Here is a 23,336-nt window from a genome sequence, read left to right on the forward strand (position 1 = left end):
GGTGACATTCGGCCTTTCTCAGCCAGCCTAGTCGGGCTGAGTCACTTGCGTTTCTCGAAAGCGTTAACATAGCCTAGAACGTGCGCTCATCACCACTGGTAGGTTGCGTATGTTGTCTCAAGGTAGAAAACAAGCGCGTTGGCGCCAACGTACGATGACTTATTCCGTTTCCAGGGTACACGCATCTTAGCTAATGAAGCAGACGACGGCCTGTACGCAGCAGACGACGGAAGCGAGAAGCGTTTTCGACGGAGTAATCGTAGGCTTTGAGCTAGCTCCTTTTTTTACTGAGGAGGAAACCTGTTTTGATTTAAGAAGAACATTAGGTTCGCAGCTTTACATTTCAGTTTCTTAGGCAAAACATCAAGTTAGCGTCACGTTACGAAAGCAAAACGGGGCCATCAGCGCCATTTTATGCGCGTCGCGTCTACGTCTCGCATCGAAGAAAATGGCGGAACCAGAATAGAGCCCATATCCGCGTCAAAACTACTCTTAATGATCGAGTACAGAGCGCTTGCGTTCGCGTTGCTGTAGGTGGTATGAACAAATGTGCCAACCATAGAGAGAGGTCCCAACCCAGAGCCACGACGTTGACGACGTCATGGAGCGGCCACAGTGGCCACGTCCAAGCCAACTCGATTGCGCTTGCCACGCGACAGATCTCGCGGTTTTCCACGAGAGCCTGATTAGCACCTACCGATCTGCCTGCTACTGCTGCCGTGTCCTCATGCTGACGGAACTAGTGCAGTGATTAAAACTGACACGAATAGGAGCTGCCAGAATGCCAGTGTCGCCGACACCAAGGAAGACGGCTGGGATGCTAAAGGCCGTAATTCTAATCGGAGGACCCCAAAAGGGCACCCGGTTCCGACCGCTGTCGTTCGACATCCCAAAGCCGCTATTCCCGGTGGCTGGTCGCCCGATGATGCAACACTTAGTCGAAGCATGCTGTGGCCTGTCAGGCGTGCGCGAGATTCTGCTCATTGGGTTCTACCCGGCCGATGATGCGGACCTGACGGGGTTCGTGAAGAGTGCCACCCGCGAGTACGGCATGCCAGTGCGCTACCTCCAGGAGTACGCGGCACTAGGCACGGCTGGTGGCATCCACCACTTCCGCGACCAGATTCGCCGAGGCGACCCAGAGGCCTTTCTGCTGATCCACGGTGATGTGTGCGGTCACTTTCCGTTGCCAGAAATGTTAGAGTTCCACCGGTCGCTGCCCACAAGCAACCTGGTCACCGTGCTGGCCACCGAGGCAACGCGCCAACAGTCACTGAGCTATGGCTGCATAGTGGAGGACAAGGCGACGCATCAGGTGCTACACTACGTGGAAAAGCCGTCCACGTTCGTCAGCGCCGTCATAAACTGTGGCGTCTACCTGTGCAGCCCAGACGTGTTTCAAAGGACCGGGGCAGCACTGCGCGACCGGCACGCGCGAGAAGGTGACAGCCTGGACGCGCTCAGTCTGGAGCACGACGTGCTGGCGCCGCTGGCCGCCGCCGGCCGACAGCTGCACGTCTTTCAGACTAGTCGCTGGTGGAGTCAGCTCAAGACGGCCGGCTCGGCCATCTACGCCAACCGACATTACCTCGAGCTGTACCGCCTCGAGCACCCGGAGCGTCTGGCACGTCCAGGGCCCAACGGGCCCACCATATTTGGTGACGTGTTCGTGCACCCATCGGCATGCGTGGACCCTAGCGCCACACTCGGGCCTAATGTGTCCGTCGGACCCGGGGCGCGCATTGGCGCCGGTGTACGCATCCGTGAGTCATTGGTGCTTGCTAACGCCACCGTCAGCGACCACGCTCTTGTTCTTCATTCCATCGTGGGTCTCGACAGCTCGGTTGGTGCCTGGAGTCGTGTGGAAGGCACACCCTGCGACCCCAACCCGGACCGGCCCTTTGCCAAAATGGAAAACGTGCCCTTATTCAATGCTGATGGCCGTCTGAACCCTTCAATCACGGTGCTCGGCTGTCATGTCACTGTGCCTGCTGAAGTCATTGTACTCAATTCCATTGTACTGCCTCACAAGGACCTGGCACAAAGCTACAAGAATGAGATAATTCTTTAAGAGCAAGCCTGTAATGGAGGAGGCACACCTGTTAATGACAACATAATCGGCATGGAAAAAAGGGGAGAAAGAGGAAACATTTCTATAACTTCCAATAAAAGATTTGAAGAGTGCATTAACGGCTCAAGAAGCAACAGTGCATGAGAGAGATGTTTGCTTGTGCAAGGGCCTGAAATACTAATTTCTTTCACTGGATAAATGTCCTTATACATGCATGCTGCAAAGCTCATGTCAGCACTATTATTACAAAGTAGTCTTTCTTTTCCCTTTTGAAGCCAATATTTAGCCCCAAAACATTTCTCCACTTGGCACCCCACCTTGAATGAAAGTGAATGCAATGATATTGCTTCTCCTCAACTAAAGTAACAGCACTTCAATGGCATGCTACGGCAATTCCGGAAGAAAATTTTGTGACTTGGCACTCTAGGGCATCTACTTGAATGTACTTTGGTGAACGTGTGTTTCTGGAGAAGCTCCTTCACTTCATTCACCAAGGTGCATTGAAGTGCAGTGTTCCTTTCAGCTGAGGGGTGGCGCTGTGTTCAGTGGAGTTAAACAGTAAGCCAAGGCCCATTGGTGAATATGGGAGTTAGAGGCTTGCGTTTGTTAGTGCTCAGTTTTGTTAGTGTCATTTCTAAGTACTATAACAAGCCTGCTGCTGACAATGGACTTGCAGGTGCCTTTGCTAACACCCTTGTTCGATGATATTAAAAGTGTGCACACACAGTGCACTGCCTGCTCAACGTGTAGTAATGAAGGGCAGATTCACACAACAGAGGACTAAATGGCAGATTCAATCCATAGACCAAGTATCGCATGCTGCAGATCTGTGCTGCAAGTATGAGCATCACCAACTATGCTTGCAGACAACTTGCTGTGACACTTAAGGGAAAACTACAGGGGCAGTGCACATTACTTTGGAAGTAGTCTGGCAGAGTAGTCTGCTGTAGCAAAATGGCGCAAGAGGAAAGTGGGAAAAAAATAAAAAAATTAGATGGTGTATTTGTTTTAATATATAGATACTGTAGTAAATATGATTTTTCCTGTTCCCCAGCTTAAACAAATGTTAATAAGAGTTTAGGACTATTTACTGGAGCATTTTCACAAGTGCACTTCGCCTGCACAGCTGTTTGTGTGTGCCCCAGAAGGCTGTCTGCGAGAATAGCTGCAGATGGCACACTTCATTGCTCCTTAGTCATGCAATGCCTGGTTGGTGGAGCGAATAAATTGGAGATAAATTGGAATAAATTGGAGTCCCTTAAGCGTTTTATATGTGCCTAGCTTGTCAATGTGATATTGGTAAAATTTGCTTTGGACGAGCTGAGCTCGTCCATAGCAATATTCCCGTTTTCAAGAAGATTTGGATGAATAGGCTGCATACAAGTTTCTTTTTTTTCCCTACTACTAGATGGCAGCACTTTGCCAGCGCTCAAACGTGGTGTTTTTGAAATCTCTGTGAAATCTCCGTAGTAAAACAGCACCAGAGAACATGAAATCTCATTTTTGGGGCATCTTTTGGCAGGAGCTTTTCAAAGTTGAGTCTCCCACTGACTGCTCGTAGGTTGTGCAGGACCTGGTGAGAGCCGTATGGCAAAGCTCTGTGCGCCGATCCATGCTTAATAAAATTTCGCACACTTTGAGACTTTCTTTAGCGTAGGAAGAATGGGTGAAAAACTTGCTTGGTGCCTAAGCTTGTTTCACATAAACTTAATTTTGAAGAATTATAATAGAAAACATTTTCCTTGTTTATGACTGTACATTTGTGGCAATGACAAATACATTGCTTAGGTTTGCACTCGTAGTATGAAGTAAATTGGTTTGAAACACTTTAGAAGTGGTTTGGAGAAAGGGAAGTTTGAAAATATGCCTTAAAAAAGAAGCAAAACAAGGTCTGAATATTAAAACGGTTAAGGGACTCTGAACCACCCCAAGAGCTTAAAGGTGTGATCACTTGAGTAACTCAAGTTTTGTAGTTATGGGTGAAGCTAACAAACGGCACATAAGGACAGCTTCCCCCTCATTTCAAAGAGATGGGCTTCATCATTTTCTGAACTGCTGGCTGGTTGCTAGCTGACGTCGGGTGACAGCAGCCCATAAACACTGGCCATTGGCCTATCATTTTTTACCACAAATTTCTTGCATGCATGCATATCCTTTCAGAATCCAGATCTGTCTAGTATAACTGGGAAACTGGAACGCAACGACTGTTAACACGTCCTGCCTGTTGCATAGCGCTAGGGAAGTTTTTTCAGTGGCCTATCTTAAAAGGTTACTCCAAGCATTCTGAAAGAAAAAAATGTACAATAGGCTAGGCAGGACATTGCTAATGGCAGCACGTGAGTTTAGGGGAATGTGGAACGTAAACACTGTACTCCTTGTGTCTCCTTTCATAAAAGGTATTTTCAAAAATTTATTAGAGAATATATGTATGTTCTTGAAAGCGATTGCCCACATTCATGAGGGTAGCTTGTTGGGCAAATTGTTGCATGGTTCTGTGCATGGGGAATGCCAGTGAACAGAAACAGAAATGAAAAAAGAAAACCGAGAGGAATGCAAAGATCTAAGTTGAAGGCAAGGGTGCTTTTTCTGAAACCTGAGGGCTATGCAGAGTGCTACACAGGAGAAATGCCAGCTTAAAGAAAACTGATTGGAAGGGAACAACCAAGTTTGGGAACAGGGACAGCACACTTAACACAGTTGTCAGAGCCCAGCTTTTTGACAGAATACTTCCAGAATTTCTCTTTCTTGTTGTGTCTTCGCATTCACAACTATTCATGCGTTTCTAAATTGTGGCATACAACTACACTGCTTGCAAGCTTCTGGAAGCATCCTATATAAAAATCTGGGCCTGGACGACTATGCGAGCACACTGTCCCTGTTCCTGACAAGCAAAGAGCCAAACATATGAGATAGGCATGGCCGTACGTGATGGTTAATTACGCAGAAGTGTGTGACTATGACTTGTTACACAAATTGTTTGGTGTGTTGTGTACAATGTTTTGCTGAAATAAAGCCGGTTGCAAGTCCAGTGCCCTGCCTTAAACTTGGTTGTCCACATCCTTTAGGCTTTAAGATGGCATTCCCCCTGTGCAGCACTCAATGTATACCTCAAGTTTGAGAAAAGGTGTTTCAGGGCTCTTTTAAAGCAACAACGGTCTGGAAACAATTCTTCATGTTCACATAATACATCAGTGTGCAGCTTTTGGCAAAACCAAGGTGTCATGAAGCAATCGTTAGAGATTATGCACTCTCATTTCAGAACAGCGTCTGCCACCAGTATAAATGAATGTGTTGCTAGATTCTGGAAGCTGGCTTTTCTGCAGTGCTCTACTTGGAGAGAAAGAAAAAAAAAGAAAAACCTGTTTACAGACTGCTTTCCTACCCCCTTTCAGTAAACTAACAAAGTAATCGCACATACTCCCTGCTCTAAGCCCCAGCAGCCATCCTTCAGAAGTATCACTGATTCATCAGATGCCCCTGCGATTAAAAGCTTTGCGATCAGAGATCAAGCAGCAATATACAAAAGGGAGCTGTCATTCCTCTTTCGCTAATTAGCACAAATGTAGAGCTGGATCTACAGAAGAGAGTTTTTTGTTATGGTGCAGCATGAAGGAGTACTGACATGACATTTTCGATTTGTAACTTTTTTTGCATTAAGTGAAGGTCCGAATCGCCTAAACCATAAAATAAATACTGGCAAGCATCAGAGCATACTAAATAAATTACTGTAATACTTGTTAATTTCTATGAACTAGTTTCATATTCAGTACTTAGGTGGCGGGCATGTCACGACATAATAAAACATAGGGTCGCTTCATTCCTGCAATTGTTGTGGCTGCTACATGCAAGTGCAGCCAGAAGCAGTACACGTAGCACTCGTTTATTTATTTTTATTTCTTCTGAGTAACATCACACATGGCAGCAACTTGGCGGGCTTTCTGGAGTTGTACTTGCATGTCTTTCACCTTGAACACACAGTCTTCATTTTGTAGAATTGAACATACTGCCTATTGAACAATTGGTTGCACACAGACTTGCAATAGAAGCGTGTAAACAAAGGTGTGCGAACCGATTAAATTTTGATGGCACATATTTTATGTTAAATAAAACCTTTACAATTTGCAGAATTCTTTGATTGTGACACCACAAGCTTGAACAGACAATGGAATGCAATCACTAACATCTCAATGCAATCACTAACATCTCGGATATCATCCCTGCTAAATTATGACACAAGTATATTCTATATATTCACACCGGCGACTGACAGCGGTCACACGACTAGTCGCAAATGGTCACTCTTCTCGAAAAGCGACCATTTTGAGCCAGTCGCAAAACTGCTACACCAGTCAGGCGCGCGCAGGAACAGGACATCTGTATATGCTGATACTTATTTTACATGGCGATGCAATTGTGAGCGAGTGATGACTGGCCAATCACACTCCTCGCAGGTGTGAGAATTGGTCTCCTTCAGTCACTTTTTGTTCAGCAGTCACAAATGGTCGCGCAATCTCCTCAAGTCGCTGGTGCGACTGAGCCTTAACATCTTGCATTACTTGAAATCCCAAAATTGCATTTCTTTGTTCACAAAAATTCCCTGAACCATATTTTCTGTGTTCCCTTCAATGTTCTCTATTTCTTTAGAATCGAGATCATTAGTGATATAACTCAGCTAACTGATAATAGTATACTTTCCTGATCAGATGAGTCCGCTCCAAAGCTAAACGTTTGCTGGCGCCTCCGCACCTGCAGTTCTTTCCGTCCTGTGTGGGTAGCACTTGGCGGGTGCGACTGGGTGGACGTATTCCTATCTTTTCAGGTTGCACATGTCTTGTATATCACTTTACTGAATTTGACTTACGTAGTGTGTCAACACTACTGCATTTTATTTTGAAGCCCATGTCTACTCTATTTGAACTATCTCACATTCTTTTTGTTGTTTATTTATTTTATTTATTTATTTGTACATCCTGTCAATCCCAATAGGGATTATAACAGGAGGGCAAAAAAGAGACAGGGATTTTAGAACAAGGCAAAAAATACAGCATTATACAACCAAACGTTGGGTAATTGATGGCTGTAAGGCATACAACAAAATCCACAAAATTGCACAGACAAAATGACATTGGCACTTGGCTTACATGAGGACAAAGGCAAAAACATGACTTTTAAAATTGCGAGGCTAGCAAATTGCTTTCGATTAGTTTAGAGAAACGAGCTAAAGATGTGCTACTGGTAATGGAGGAGGTCAGGTTATTTCATTCTCTGATCGCCAGGGGAGAAAACGAGAATTTGAGGGCATCTGTGTAGAATTTGTAAAAAGCAAGGGTATGGCAGTGTTTCTGGCGAGTAGTTGACTTGTCTATATTTAGGTGGTTGTGTAATAGTTGGTACATTAACACCAATTTTGCCCGTTTTTTTATGGTTAGTAATCCAGCCTTCTTAAGCAGTCCTGTGGGTGAATCCGTTCAATTAAATTTGTTGAAAATGACCCTAAGTGTTTTTTTTTTAACTCCTTCGAGCTTGTTGGTTAGTTTTTTTGTGTACGGAAACCGAGCAGTGTTTGCGTATTCCAGGATGGGTCTGAGAAGTGTATTATAGGCCAGTATCTTTGTGTCTGGTGGTGCTAGCTGTAATTGTATTTTAAGATAAAGCAGTCTTTTTAGTGCAGATGATGTGATGTGTTGAATAAGACAATCCCATTGTAGATATTGTGACAATGTGGCACCTAGGTATTTATGCTCCTTAACTTTAGATAGGTTAGTTGAATTAATGGTATAATTAAAGTTGGATGAATGCTTTTTTCTAGTTACGGGTCACAGAGCGGACTTTTTTCGTTGATGTGCATTTGCCAGTCACTGCACCACACTGAAATTGCCTCTAAGGCTGTATTTAAGGTGATCTGGTCATCATGGGAATTGATTTCCTTGTGCAGAATGCAGTCGTATGCAAACAACCTGCATCCAGCATTAACAGATGAAGGCAGATAATTCACAAAAAAGTAAGAATAATACCGGCACCAAAACAATACCCCGCAGTACACCAGAGGTCACCAGTGCGACTAAGGATTTCACATGATTGAGTTCTATGAATTGAGATCTGTCTGTGAGGGAGTTAGTGATACAGTCAAGAATTTCTCCCTTGCCCAGGGTAAACTGAAGTTTCAGAATAAGTTTGTTATGCGACATCTGATCAAAAGCTTTAGAAAAATCCAGCAGAATGAGATCAATTTGTTTTTGCATTCGATGCTTGAGGAGATGTCATGGACCAATTCGATAAGTTGGACTACCATGGACATGTTCTGGCGGAAACCGTGTTGAAAAGGAGATAAAATTTTGTATTCAAGGTGATTTGTTATGTGTTTTAGGATTATGTGCTCGAGCAGTTTACCAACTGTACAAGTTAATGAGATTGGTCTATAATTGGAAGGTTTGCTCTTACTTCCGGGCTTATATATAGGGATTACTTTTGCTATTTTCCAATCTTTCGGGATGGTGCGCAATGACAGTGATCGGTTAAAGAGCAAGCACAGGTATTTTGATATCCACTAGGCATCTCCCTTTAAAAACGCATTAGGTATGCTATCCGGCCTGGAGCTTTTTTTTTTTTTTTTCCATCCAAGTTCAAAAGTAGAATAAAGACTCCCGCTTCTGAAACAGCTAATTCTTCCGCTCTGTCTATAGCATTCCGCGAGGCAGTAGTTACCAATGATATTTACCAGTTTGTTACTGTACCTACTAGGTGTGGTCCGAATAGCTCTTCTGTCTTAGATCTGCTTTTTTCAAACCAGCCATTGCTTGTGTCTGATAACGCCATAATTCCCGGTATTAGTGACCATGACTGCATTGTGGCGCATGTGCAGATTGTCCCGTTCTCACGTGCACATGATCACCCAAGGAAGGTATATTTTTTTGAGAAAGGCAATTATGTTTCATTATCTAATGATCTTGCCATATTCCTGCAGGAATTCAGTCATTTAGCTCAGGCGGCAGATTTCAGTACCCTATGGGATACATTTTCCTCCACACTAAAGCACCTGGTTGACACACATGTTCCATGGAAACATTTGTCTGCAAAAAAACGTAGTGATAAGCCTTGGGTAACTCGGGAAGTCAAGCAATTGATTAATAAGAGACATCGCCTTCTGAATGCTTATAGAAAGCAGCATAACCCTTCTGTATTTGTAATGCTAAAAACCCTTGGAAAAGATATAAAAGTAAAAAACAAGGTTGCTAAGGAAAAATACTTCTTAGCATAGGGCCCAAAGTTACAAGATAACCCGAAAGAAATGTGGAAGTGTTTAAAAACAATTAGCAAAGTATCAGTTGGCATACCGAGCCTAAAAAACGGTGGTGTACTTCTTACTGATGATTTCGATAAAGCTTCTTGCTTCAGTCTTTATTTCCAATCTTCTTTCACAACTCCCTGTCATAATGAATTACTGCGTATTCCCGACAATGTGTTCGAACCTACGCCGGAACTGGTCGTGACACATGGTGGTATACTTAAGTTACTTGGCAATATATATGCTTCTTCTGCAAATGGTCCCAATGGTATGCCTTCTTATGTGTTAAAGGCTTGTTCTGACACAATCGCCCACTATCTCGTTATTATTTTTGAGAAATCGTTAAGTACTTCTTGTTTACCTAAGGAACGGAAAGTTGCAAACGTGGTACTAATCCATAAAAGTGGCCCAAAAAATATTGTCTCCAACTACAGGCCAATTTCTCTAACGAGTGTGTGTAGCACTGGAGCACATTGTATACAGTGCCATAATAAAACATCTAGAAAATAATTTTTTTAGCGAATATCAGCATGGTTTTAGGTCTGGTCGTTCTTGTTTGACACAGCTCCTAGAATTCAGCCCCGATCTTTTTCGTTCATTTGACCTCGGTGTACAGACTGACTGTATATTTCTAGATTTTAGAAAGGCATTTGATTCTGTTCCCCATGTTTTACTGTTGTATAAGCTATCATCCCTTGGTATCTCTCCTTCATTGCTTGATTGGATTAAGTGTTATCTACAAGAATGCATGCAACATGTTGTAATTAATGGATCACAGTCTGATTATATTGCTGTTACATCAGGAGTTTCCCAGGGATCTGTTTTTGGTCCACATCAATGACATTGCTCAGGTTGTGTCATGCAAAGTGCGTCTGTATGGGGATTATTGTGTGATTTATCACTGCATTAGGTCTGCCACTGACCACGAGTGCTTGCAACGCAATTTGGACTGTATAACACACTGGTGTGTTAGGTGGCAAATGTCTTCAAACCCCAGTAAGTGTCAGTACGTGTCCTTTACACGTAAACAAAATCCATATCTATTTCATTATACATTAGACAATGTCCAGCTATCGCGACTAACTCAGAATAAGTATCTTGGTGTTTATTTCTCATCAAATTTAACTTGGACTAAGCACGTTGAATATATTACAGCAAAAGCCTGTAAAATGCTAAACTTTGTTAAATGCAACTTCCGGTTAGCTCCTCCCAAAATTGAAGAACTACTTTATTTTTCTAACGTAAGACCCATATTTTAGTATGTCTCTATGGCCTGGGACCCGCAAACCAAAACTCTGTCCAATGTGCTCTAGCACGTACAAAACCGCGCAGCCCGTTTTGTCTGTAATAACTATGACTTTACTTCTAGTATTACAGCACTTAAGGATAACTTGGGGTGGGAATTATTAAGCACACGCTGACAAAACATGAGATTAGAAATGCTTTTTAAAATTTATTTCGGTATGGTTAAAATAGAGAAACTTACCTTTTATCTCCTCATTTCTTATCTCACAGAAGTGACCACTCTTTAAAAATAAGAGAACTTATTTGTAGAACAAACGTCTTCAAGCATTCATTTTTTCCACACACAATATCACAGTGGAATCAGCTACCGCAGGAAATTGCTGATTGTCGCACTGAAGCATCGTTCAGAGCATTTCTGCTGAACTTATAGCGGCGTGAACTTTTCTATTGTTGGTATTTTTTGGTTGACCAGTTCTGTATTTTGTCGAGCTTATGTACACTGAGTATTCCCCCCTGCAATAATGCCTTCGGGCGCTGCAGGTACTTGAAATAAACAAAATAAATAAAACGAATGGTTTGATCCAGTTTTCCTCCCTAATTTCTGTTAGGCTGATTTCCGTCGTCAATGGTGAAAACAGATTGAAAGTAGCTATTTAATGTGTTGGCGAAATTAGCACTGTCTTCATGCGTTTCTTGGACTGTTCTTCGGACCTTGGGATTCATATGTTGCCAAAATTTTGTAGGGGAGCTTTTTATGAATTTCGGTAGGATTTTCACGAAATAAATAGACTTGGGTGCCCTTATTTTAAATTTCACATCAGTTATGACTGTGCTCATGGGCTGTCTTCTACAAATATTCAGTTTGTTTTTTAGAGATTTCCTGAAACGCTTCCCCTTTCTTTTGGCATGTGTAACATCACGTGTGGTCCATGGATTCGTCTTTCTGGTCTTCTTTTGGATGAAATGTGGTTTTGAAAGCAATAAAGGAGAATTTCTTTAAACCTATGCCATAACATTTTGATGTGAACAGTGGAGTCGGAGACTTTCTTGAAATGACATGAATTCGTAGCATAGCAACTCAAGACCTACGAGATCATCAGCTTTGCTAAAATCTGGGAATGTTTCTTCTGTGTGAGTAGGCATTATACTGTCATTTATCGGTACTATACAGTAAACTATTTTACGATCTGACATGCCTTTGGGTACTTCTATCTTTGCATCATGTATTGGGAAGTTATCAGTGAGAAATATTAAATCAAGCACACTCAAGTTGTGTCCTTGTATATGTGTAGGCTGTGTCACTATTTGTGTAAAGTTAAAGGAAAGCATTAGATCGAAAATGATTTCTGAGCTGTCGCTGTGGCACTGCATCGATTCCCAGTTGAAAACAGGTAGTAGATTAAAATCCCCCACTAGATAAGCTAGTACCTGATCGCCTTGTTTCTGCTGTTGCCCAACTGTCATGAGTGACAGGGCTAAACACATGTGGCGAAAAAGGCACGAAGATGCACGTGAAGATGACGATGATGCCTGTCGGCGAAACGAAGTTGGAAGCATTTAATAAAAGAAGACAAAAAGGGAATGAACTGGGATGCATGAAGCATGAGATAAGAAGAAAAAGAAGGCGAAGGCAGCTGAGTGGGGCATTGCTAATGTGGACTCGCATTGCTGATGTGGACTCAGAACAGGGCAAACATATGTATCTCCAGCTCTGCTCTGGAGATGGGAAGGAGCAGCTTCAGGAACCCAGACCTGAGTGAGAGAGAGAGAGAGAGAGAGAGAGAGAGAGAGGGACAACCTGGAGATGGCCTGCAGCGGATCCAGATTCTGAGCCCCGGCTACGTCGCCGTGGCCTCTCCACGAGCCCAGTCCAGCTGCACACTTTCGTCACTGGCCACTGTCCAGTGCCACTGAGGCAACCGCCTGGCCACTTCAGCGGCACGATGCCCGATTGGCGAAGACTGCATCCTGTGCCACGCTGGTCTCGGCAGAGAGCCCAACCCTGTCACTCACGACGGAGGTCGACGCCTACACCATGTCAGAACCACGGAGGCCGACATCTTGCGCCTCACCGGGCCTTCCGCCACTACTGGTGATGGTCAGAACTTGTTTAGTTGAACTGAAGGACAGTATATAGTTAAGGACTAGTTTATTTTTGTATATTAATAGCTAGTTCTGGGAGTTCTTCATGTGTGCATAGAATTTATGGTATATGAATTTACTTTGTTTGGTTTTCTTAGTTTGAATTGTTTCTTGAGATAAATGGTTCTTAATATGTTTGCACCATGACCCAGTCTGTTTCTGTAATACCGAAATTCGTGACACCACCCGAATGTGAATATATAATTTTCAGTACTATGGCCTTTGTCAGGCATTCTCTTTCTTTTAACTGTAGCATCCAAGATTGTGTATGTGTCTCAAATATCTATTTAATTAAATTTAAAGAAAATCGCCTTATCGCTACACATTTGCAAATCAGTGATGGGCCGTGTGCTACCCCAAGTGTTCATAACATCAAATGATGCCCCTGAGCATGTGCCTATTAGCTTGAGCTGTGGAACAAATAATATACAAGAGACTGAAGAACACTGCATCTCAGTCTGATGCCATAAGTGCACCAGCAAAATGGAACAATCATTACTTCAAAGATTATCAATTCATAACTGTTCCCCCAGGCTCTTGCAGCTGAGGCTAGGTGACATTGCACAAGAGCCAAGAGTAGTTGAGGCATGACTTGTTTACTGTGAAATACGTGGTGGCTTAGCTTCAATTTACAAGCATAATATAATAATGATTTGCAGCATCAAAAGCACAAGTATGGGCAGTGCTAAAAGTGTTACTATGCCTCATACATAATGAGGTGCTTTTTCAAAGAGGTGCCTTCTAAAGCAATTGAAATACAGCACACAATGTCGTAGCTTTAAAAACTATAATGAAGAAACATCTATAATTGCTGCCACTCAGTACAAAAATCCTTCATTATGCAGCATAAGTGTGAAATCTACAGAAAATATTCTACAGAAACAAATTTAGTGGCATTCAGCAGTAAATGTGAGAAATGTGTTAAGGAATTACGTTGTACCTCTTTGAGGTCGCGGATTCATGACAAGCTGCGGTCACCACATTGCAAAGTGTTGTTCAGGAGCTCACTCGACACACGTCCTGCCTTTTTGCGGGGCGAAGTCCAGCTGACGGTAGTCCGGAGCAGACCTCCATCAGTTACACTATATATATATTAGAGCGTACTAGACTATGGTCAAGTGGGCCGAATGGCGCTCTCTCGCTAAGGCGCCGCGTGTGGAAAAATTTTGCGAAGGTGCTGTGAGAGAACTGGATAGGGGTCGAGACGCGCTTCGTGGCATATTCAACTTAATTTCGCAGCGGGCCCCGAGACCGGTTACTCGCGTACACTCTTATAATAGTGCTTTATTTCTACTGCAAATATTGATTAACACATTTTTGCCGCGTATATATATTTCAGGCATGTGTTATACAACACGACGTCTTCGATTTTGTCGTTGTGTAGTGCGTCGTCTGCAGTGAGCACGCGTTCGTTGCACGGACGCTGGTGGACGCTTGGTTTTTCTTGCAAAAAGTCTGTGCAGTAAAACTTTTTGTGTTTTACTTGCATTGGTGTGCCCACGACTCTTGTCGGCCGGTACCAATTGTAGTTTTAGCCAGGTGAACTGCTGTTTTTAACATTGTTTTCTACATGTAACACATAATTTTTGCCACAGAGGCCACCTATTTGCAACATGAAGCTACGTAAGAAAACATTATTGATATCATGTCATTTGATGCGCGTTTCTTGTTGGTGAAATATTGATCAGGGACAATGTTCAAAGAAAACAATATTATAGTGAAATAAACTAGGTTCATTAACTGCGTGACGCAAAGAGATGCAAATGATCAATGCACTTCTAGGTAAATCTAAGGGTGCATAGACATATATCTCCATGACATATATGCAAGAGAAAAATTATAAAATATTATAAATGCACTGATTGAAAAAGTCAGAACTCCCGTCCAGAATAAGAGCATTTCTTTTAAAAGCTGCACCAGCCCCAGGTGAACCAATACACTTTCCAAGAAAAGGAATCAAGGCAATTATTGGACGTTAATATGAACACCAGTGTCAGGACAAGTTCTGTTACGCGAGGAAGACTGAAACATGAATGGTATGTTGCACTGGCATTTTTTTTTTCTTTTTCTATCAGAGTAATTCCCGTAAATCTAAGGACAGGGCGCCGAATGGGGCCGATATGTTTTATTTGTTTGAAGCGGCAAGCAGGACGTTTTATATATGTTTTTCTCCAGCTGCGTTTCGCAAGAAAAAAACTATATGTGAAAAAATACACACGAGGGATACATACTGCTTGAAGAACAAGAAAAATATTTGTTCTTCAAGTAGAATGAAAGCCGACACTGCGGCCGCAATGCACGCGCAGTCACCGAGCAGCATTAAAAATCAATTAAATGAAATAAAGAAGAGAAAGAAAGGCATATATTCCTAAGACATAAATACATGTCATATATGCAATTATAAACACTACTGGGCGGTCTCATCACAAACAGCAGCGCGCAAAGCTGTACGAACGACCCCACCGAGCAAAATCGCCAGCAGTTTCCAACAGCGCGACGTTGATGCGGCCCTATCCAGTTCGTGCAGCGCCGCCATACTATTGTTCGTCGTCACGCGCCTCACCACGAAGCCTGCGCCGCCCCAGCCGCTCGTCCCACTCAACCGTACTGTAGTACACTCTAATATATATATATATATATATACACACACACATACACTTTTTTCCACTTTGACACTCCTAATGCCAATGCATTAAAAGTCAGTGCATGAAAACTTACCACTTCTTTGAATATATAACTCTACAATGAAATGAAAAACACATTTAAAAAATAATAACTGTAGGCACCGTGAACACTGTAGGCACCCGTTCAGCAACGTAGCTGACAATAGCCAAATTATGTTGATAATAATGGCATTATGCTATTATGTACACTTTAAAAGTATAGCACACCACAATAAAATCCAGAACGTCAATATATGCAGCATACCTTAGGACAAAGCAGAGTAAAGCTTTTTTCAAATTCAGAAAGACCTTTCAACATACATACTTGGCAATAAAGTTTAGCAAAAGCCAGAATCACACACATTTTGTAAAGGATGTTAACACCTCCTTTAATGTCAGCCACAATGAAGGCAGCACATTTTTGAAAGCAAGTGTAATTGCAACCAATATAGCTGTCATTCTAGTACACACATACAACTTTGAATTTGATTAATGGTTCACATTAGTTGCTGTTTTGACATTGTTTCTGTATAGCGCCATAAACAACTCCCAAATTCTTCTACAACATAGCTGAACTATATACACTGCAGGAGCGTATCTAAGGAAAACATTATGCTATAATCTCACACAGGACCATTCAAAGCGTTCCAGCCTTTCAGTTAATGCAGGTATAACGATACACTATATATACACTAAACAAAACTTGCAGTACCAACACATCTGACTCACTTTCCGCTCTAAAAATGTTCTTGCCTTACCTAGATGCACAAGTTAGGTGATGCATCAACAACAGCAAACCTTGTACTAAGAAATAGTGGCATTTAATAGCCATGGAATAAAGCACAAAGCATTACCTTAGTGAATTTAGACTAGGTAGTGAATGATTGCAGAACAAGGCATAAAAGATTAGCTTTGTGTGTACATATACTGCCAAAAGAAATTGCACCTGCAGTCAGAATTTCAAATCAAATTATCTAAAAGCAACTCTATAAAGATTAGGTGCTGGTACTGTATTACACTAAAATAAGTATAAGCCACTTCCCCTTATCAAGATCCATGGTGTGAAGAAGGAGAGGTCGACTTCAGGCAAGTCTGCTTATACATATTATGAGAACATTTATTTTTTTCCTCCTTTGATGCTAAGAATGCTGAATGGAGAGGGAATAGGTATATACTTACACAAGTTACACTAGACTGAACACAGTAACACAACACAGTAACACGGTGGCATGACATCTGAGCCTTGTGCAGTGAGGCACAAGGCTCAGATGTCATAGTATGCAGTGAGTCATAATTCAGTACAAAGCCCCTGCTCTGTGATGATATTTATGTGGCATGAAACACTGTTTTACAGCACAATTTTAAATAGTGCTGCAAGAAATACTTCCAAATTAATGATGAGCAGAAAACTAATGGACCATGTATTGTTATGCTCTCCTGTCACAGTATACAGCAACATACCACAAAGTAGGAATGGGGGAAGTACACTGCTGTTTGCAGAATTAAGTTGCTAACACAAGCCATCATATGCTGGCTACCAAATTAAACTTTGTTGTGTTCCATCTACAACATAATTTTGACATGCATTTGCCCACCTTGATCATCCTAACAAACAAACACACAGCGCAAAATGCAACATAACAGCAGATGCCAGACTAAACCTGCCTGGGTAACTTGGCTAACCTGGGTCAGTATAACATAAAACTATTACAATCTATTTTTATTTCAAATTTGCCTTTAGCCCTCCATAATAGGTCAAAATGGCTCGGGCTCTGCCCATATAGGCGTGATACCCACCCATATGGGCTCGACCTGAACAATTCTGACCTATCAGGGAGGGCTAATGGCAGATTGGGAATAAAAACAGATTGGACTAGTTTTGCATTATAGGGCCCCTGAAATCAATGAATGCGGTACGTCACACAGGGTGTTGAGTTGACGGGGCATGACATAAGTGGCGCTGGCCCAGAATGTCGGGCAAGTTCTCTGCAAACTCTTGCTGGATGTCAATGGAGTCCTGGTTAGCGTCTATCACCTGCACACAACAAAGCACTTAGCAATAAACATGCAATTAAAAAAAATTAGGAAATTGATTAGAAATTGCATTAGGAAGCAATCATTTGAGACAAAACAAAGCTTCATGAAGCCATTATAACGCAAATAAAACAAGACACAAAGAACAGAAGACTGGGCACCACGGGCACTACACTGACAACTGATTTATTAGCCTCCCGGAAGCCAGAAGAAAATGTACAATAAAATGTGCAGGCACAGTGGTTAACTACTGCAAATAAAAAGAAAGAGCAAAGAATCTCGCTTATAAATAAACACAGAAGTATCGCTGATGCATTATGAGCCTCTTTTCTTGATATATGAAAGGCTTCCAAAACTTCGCATGCAGTAGTTTCTTTGCTTACTCCCTTAGATGTGTACAATGGCATCAGAAAGTTTAAACCAACTAGCACAAGAAAAGGTTATCGTGAAATAAAAAGCTTGTTTTGCAAGTAAAATGTTGAACTTTCCAAGTTCAGAGAAATTCCAATACAGAAATTGGGAGCTGCAAACGTTGCACACTACTAGTTGACAATTTTGAGGTGAGCACATAAGAAAGTACATTCAATCACTGCACGTAAGTCAGTGATAGTAGTTAGATGCAATGAAGGCTACTGCTGTCATTGACAGGTACGAGGAGCGATCAGTAAGTTTTGTAACTTGCATAAGAAAACTACCAGAAGGTTGCAAAAATATAAAATTTTTTAACATAATCCCACCTCACACTTGTGCACTTCTCCAATTTGCCTGGAACGCTTCCTATGCATTGTAAAAAGCACCACCTTTAATCTTACTAATCAAACCACTGCTTTGTGGCAGTTTGCATGCATTCAAGTCAATGAAGCTTAATTGTTCCCGTGAGGTGTTTCTTCAGATTCAGGAATAATAATAATAATAATAATAATAATAATAATAATAATAATAATAATAATAATAATAATAATAATAATAATAAAAGCCACTGAGGGCCAGATCATGTCTGTAGGGTGAGTGGCCAAGTTCTTCAAAAGCACACTCGCAAATAGCAGCCTGGGCAAAAAGAGATTTACGAACTGAGGAATTGTACAGGAGGAGGACGCTTATTGTCACCATTCTTAAATTATTGTGATAGCCACATGCATTTTTCAGAGAATGTTGGTGCAATATTCTCCTGTTTCCAAGTAATCAACCAACAAGATCCTCTTTGCATTTCAGAAAATTGTCACCATCACTTTTCTCCCCAAGCCATAAATTTTTGGAAGTACGGGTAAAGGTGGGGGGGGGGATCCCAGAATGCCTCCATTGTATAGCTTGTTGCCTTGTGTCTGGGTAACATTGGCAAAGCCATATCCCGTCTTCAGTTGTGAGATTTATGAGAAAATCTTTTAGGTCGCTTTCATAGATGCTGAAAAGCTCCCTTGATAAATGAAAGCAGTGCTGTCAATTTTGCATATAGAGGGCTCATGGTAACCATTGTGCTGAGGCCTTTCACATGCCAAAAATGTCATTAATGACTGTGTATGCACTGCCATATGAAATCTTTAATTCCATGACAATTTTGGGCAACTTAATTCAACAACTGTCCATGACAAGACTCTCAGCTTGGGCTGAATAATCCAAATCAATCAGTGGTGGGTCGTCCTGCACATCTATGTGGCCATGTCTTAACTTGTTGAGTCAACAAGTTATGGTAGCATATGACAGACATTCACTGCCATGCATATCCACTATTCTACAGTGCATTTCCTTGGAGAAACTCCCTTACTTATAACAAAAAGTTTACGACACTCCTATATTCAAGCTTGTAATCATGAGAGTATGCCATGTTTAACTGGCTGATGCAGAACAGCAGCAGAACCAGTAGTCTTGATACTGCAACCATGTTTGGCTGGATAGATCAGCCAACCAAAGAAGACAACACAGTGTCTGACTTTTAGCTACGGCCGAATCGAAACACTTCGTTCATTCTTGTTAAAATCTTCTTGATTTGAAAATACAGATAGTTTGTACACGTGAAATGGAACATATTTAAACATGTATGCTGAAAGATACACATCAATCTGACACAAATTTGGTGTGCATTAATTATTTGGGCACAGCGCACGTCATTCGCACTGACAAGGATCGAGAGCACAGGAGGCATGTGAACATGTACAGGGTTCTGAATATTTCGCTGCGCTGTTCTTAAGTTTTGCAGAACAATCGCATTTTGGCGTCGACTTTGTTTAGTATAACACTTGTCACAGTTAACTGCCTGGTTTTTAAGAAGAAAGTGCTGATTTCCTTGCACTTATGGGGATGCGAGCTACTGCCGCGATGGCGCAAGAAAAAACGTGTCACTGCCTGTTGTACGTCATCTGCAGAAAGCAGTGTTTCAGGGAGGGAAGTTGCCTATTCCAGGTGCAAGCAATATGCGTTGGCAATGCTACCATGTTGACGGACCAGAACATTGCAGACATAATGCAAAGCAATCCAATCTCGAGCAGTTTACACACCAGGCTCACAGCATGTGAAATAGGCTGAATAGGACATGAACAGCTGCTTATCCAAGCAATGGCTCAATTCCAGGGCACATGCTCTCATGGATGCCACGTCACTTGTGAGCTGTCCATGCTGTTGGCTGTATCAGATAATTTTTATGCTTTGTTTGGGATGAAGCCATCCTGACAAAAAGGCATTATGCATTTCCTTATGAAAGCCTATTTCACATGATACAGATTGCCTGCTATTCCAGCTGCACTGCCACAGAAACCAGTTCAACACATTAGTTGTTACTGATGCAGTGTAGTGCAGACTTGCAAACTTTCGCAGTGATGCTGCTTCTGGCCAACTGAAGTGTTGCGGCATGGTGTGATGTATGTGTTGATATTGGCAGCAGGAGCACATGCTTGCAACTCGGAAGGCAAATGCCTGAAGTTGAAACATCTGAAACAAATTGCCCTCGAGAGTGGAATGGCATAACTGGTCGGAGAGTTTCACGTTGCATAATTGCACCATGTGAAACAGGCTTACATGGACCACAGCCCCACTGCAATTAAGTGCCCAGTTTTTACAACACATGTTCATAACCTCGCGTATGATGTCGCTGTGGTTATTAGTAGATGGCACGGATGGTATTCACAATGCACTTGCATATGTTTATTAACAAACTTGAGCTTGGTACTATGCAAACATTTTCTTGGTGGGTATTATTCTAAGTTTTTTGCTGGTCCTACATCATATTACTTAATTACCTAGTTTTTTTTACAGTACAGTAGACTTCTGCTAATTCGACTCCAGTTAATTCAATTTTTCAGTTAGCTCGCTCCCCATCAAAGGTGCCGGCCGGTACCCATGCATTTCTATGGACCCAAATGTTCACTATTTCGATACTAAATTTCGCCTTTGTCAGATAATTCGAACATGACCAGTCAGCATGCACGTGCCTGACGCCTACGGTGACCCCTATGGCAACCCCTATGACGACCCCTATGGCAATCTCTGTAGCAACTTCTTTAGTGGCAGCGTCTGTCTCAGCAGAGCTTAGTGGGACAGTGAATGCATTGAAGACACATTATCTCCCATTACCTCTTTCGTTACCATGCCTATGTAGATCGATGACCGGTGAACGATGCTTTAGATCGCCGATTTCAACATGTTGGAGCCGGTTCTTATCCACTTAAGTCTATCCAGTAGTTAGTACAGGCACTCCACTTTCAGAATCAGTTAATGTTTTCGTGCTCAGCCGATGTTGTGATTTTTGACGGACCTTTCTGCGAACAAATGTGTGTAAGAGGCATAACTGTCACCTTCTGCCACGCTCGAGAAAAAAACATGCCACTCACGATTATGCCGCACTAGCATCAAAATTTTGTAATCACTCTGCGGATTTGCCCTTTGAGCGAAAGTCTCTGCCAATGCACCCTTCTCTCATCTGATACCTCAGCTTTGGGCGGCGCTTCAGTATCAGTTCCGTCTCGTTTGGAAAGACTTCTCCGATGCCTGAGGCAGGAAGCCCAGACTGTGAGCTGTTTGGTGTACCTGCATCCATATGCGACAAGTGAATTTCCGCTAAGCACTGAAAGTTTTTGTCCCTTCTTTATCTCATTTTTTTTTTCTTTTCACACTACTTTTAAGTGCTGTTCAAATTCGCCGAAAATATATTGTGCATCTCGGTAAGCGCTGAAACCTTTTCCCTTTTTCTTACTTCTTTTATCACACAAGTTTTAAGTGCTCTTCAAGTCCGCCGAAAATACATCGTCTACCTAGGCGCTTTCAAGGCCGCATGCATGCGTGAGATTCGGGAACCATGATGCTAGGACTACTGAAAATTGACATTATATCATGCGACATATGGTGATCAGCAAAACCCGCCGATGGCGGATAAATCAACGGGTCTCATAGGCATGTAGAGCCCTCTGGGCTGTACTTTTCGGCAATAAGGTAGCCTCACCACCTGTGGGATTATAAGCTGAGCTATGTGGAATGCTCGATTGCCATAGTCGGAAGTTCGAATCCTTCTATGATTGTTTTTTTTTTAATCTGACGATGGTGAGCTTGAATTTGACCTCCTCCAGTGCACTACATTTTCAGGCTTGGAGTGATGCCTGACACTGGCAAAAGACGCCAAGAGCGAGTGGGGCTATACTAATGCAGGTACAACCAAATTAGGAAGGCCCACTAAGCTTCAACAAAGATACTCCCTCGCCAGAATAGGAATTGGCCTCCCTGGTGCAGTATTCGGCCACTCCCTCCCTCATGATTCCTACAATTAACCCATGGCCCTCAGTCCCCAGCATCTGCGGAGCACCCGACCAAGGCGGTGGTCAGAGCACCCGACCAATACACAGCAGAGGGTGCTAAGAATCTCTGGACCCAGACAGGCCGCCAATGGAAACTGACCTTGGCAACCTTTAACATCCGAATTCTGTCGAGTGAGGCTAGCTTAGCAGGACTCTTTGAGGAACTATCGGATATTGTTTGGGATATCATTGGCCTTAGTGAGATTTACTGGTGAGGTTTATACAGTGCTGACTAACGGCCAGGTCCTCTGCTATAGAGGTCTCCCAGATAAGAAGCAATAGGGGATAGGATTCCTAATCCATAAGGACATAGTGGGCAACATTGACGAATTCTACAACATTAATGAGAGGGTAGCAGTAGTCGTAATCAAATTTAATGAGAGGTATAGATTAAAGGTAGTACAAGCCTACACTCCTACATCCAGTCACGATGATGAGGAAGTAGATCAGTTTTATGAAGATGTTGAATTAGCGATGAGAAAAGGGCAAACTCAGTATACTGTAGTAATGGGCGACTTCAATGTGAAAGTGGCGAAAAAGCAGGCTGGTGAACAAGCAATTGGCAACTACGGTGTCTATTCTAGGAACGCTAGAGGAGAGATGCTGGTAGAATTCGCAGAAAGGAATAAGCTAAGAATAATGGACACTTTTATCAAGAAGCATAGCAACAGAAAGTGGACCTGTAAAAGCCCTAATGGTGAAACAAGAAATGAGATTGGTTTCATACTTTCTGTTGATCCCAGCATAGTGTAGGATGTAGAAGTCATAGGTAGGGTAAAGTGCAGTGTTCATAGGTTAGTGAAAGCTAGGATTCACCTCAATTTGAAGACAGAAAGAGTAAAATTGGTCAAGATGAAACAGGTCAACCTAGAGGTAGTAAGGGTAAAAGCAGACAAATTCAGACTGCTGCTTGCAAACGAACATGCAGCCTTAGAACAGAGAGATGAAGATGACATAGAGGTAATTAATGAAACCATTACTAGGCTGGCTTTAGAGGTAGCAATTGAAGTGGGAGGCAAGGTACCAAAGCAACCAGTAGACAAGCTCTCCCAAGTAACAGAGGACCTAATAAAGAAACGACAAAGAATGAAAGTGTCCAACTCAAGAGATAAGATAGA

At 42.4% G+C, this 23,336-nt stretch overlaps 2 protein-coding genes across 4 annotated transcripts in view; one reads left to right on the forward strand and one right to left on the reverse strand.

Annotated features, from left to right (window-relative positions):
- The first annotated feature begins 262 nt into the window (after positions 1 to 262).
- Positions 263 to 2,186, forward strand: Gmppa (GDP-mannose pyrophosphorylase A). Its single transcript, XM_050191200.3, has one exon. The coding sequence runs from the start codon at positions 782 to 784 to the stop codon at positions 2,069 to 2,071; it is 1,290 nt and encodes a 429-aa protein (XP_050047157.1). The 5' UTR covers positions 263 to 781; the 3' UTR covers positions 2,072 to 2,186.
- Positions 2,187 to 5,946: 3,760 nt separating this feature from the next.
- The window catches only part of dnk (deoxynucleoside kinase), a 76,010-nt gene continuing 58,620 nt past the window's right edge, over positions 5,947 to 23,336 (reverse strand). For all 3 annotated transcript variants that reach the window (XM_050191221.3, XM_050191220.3, XM_055061965.2), the window contains exon 9: positions 5,947 to 17,441. In XM_050191221.3, coding sequence (XP_050047178.2) covers positions 17,325 to 17,441 — 117 coding nt within the window. In that variant the 3' untranslated portion in view covers positions 5,947 to 17,324. The remainder of the gene's footprint in view (positions 17,442 to 23,336) is intronic.

Source organism: Dermacentor andersoni, chromosome 1 (genome assembly GCF_023375885.2).
Source record: "Dermacentor andersoni chromosome 1, qqDerAnde1_hic_scaffold, whole genome shotgun sequence".
NCBI classification, from domain to species: Eukaryota; Metazoa; Arthropoda; class Arachnida; order Ixodida; family Ixodidae; genus Dermacentor; species Dermacentor andersoni.

What these genes read in the sequence shown, in the direction of transcription:
- Gmppa (XM_050191200.3), top strand. Translation starts at nt 782, where the DNA reads ATGCCAGTGTCGCCGACACCAAGGAAGACGGCTGGGATGCTAAAGGCC.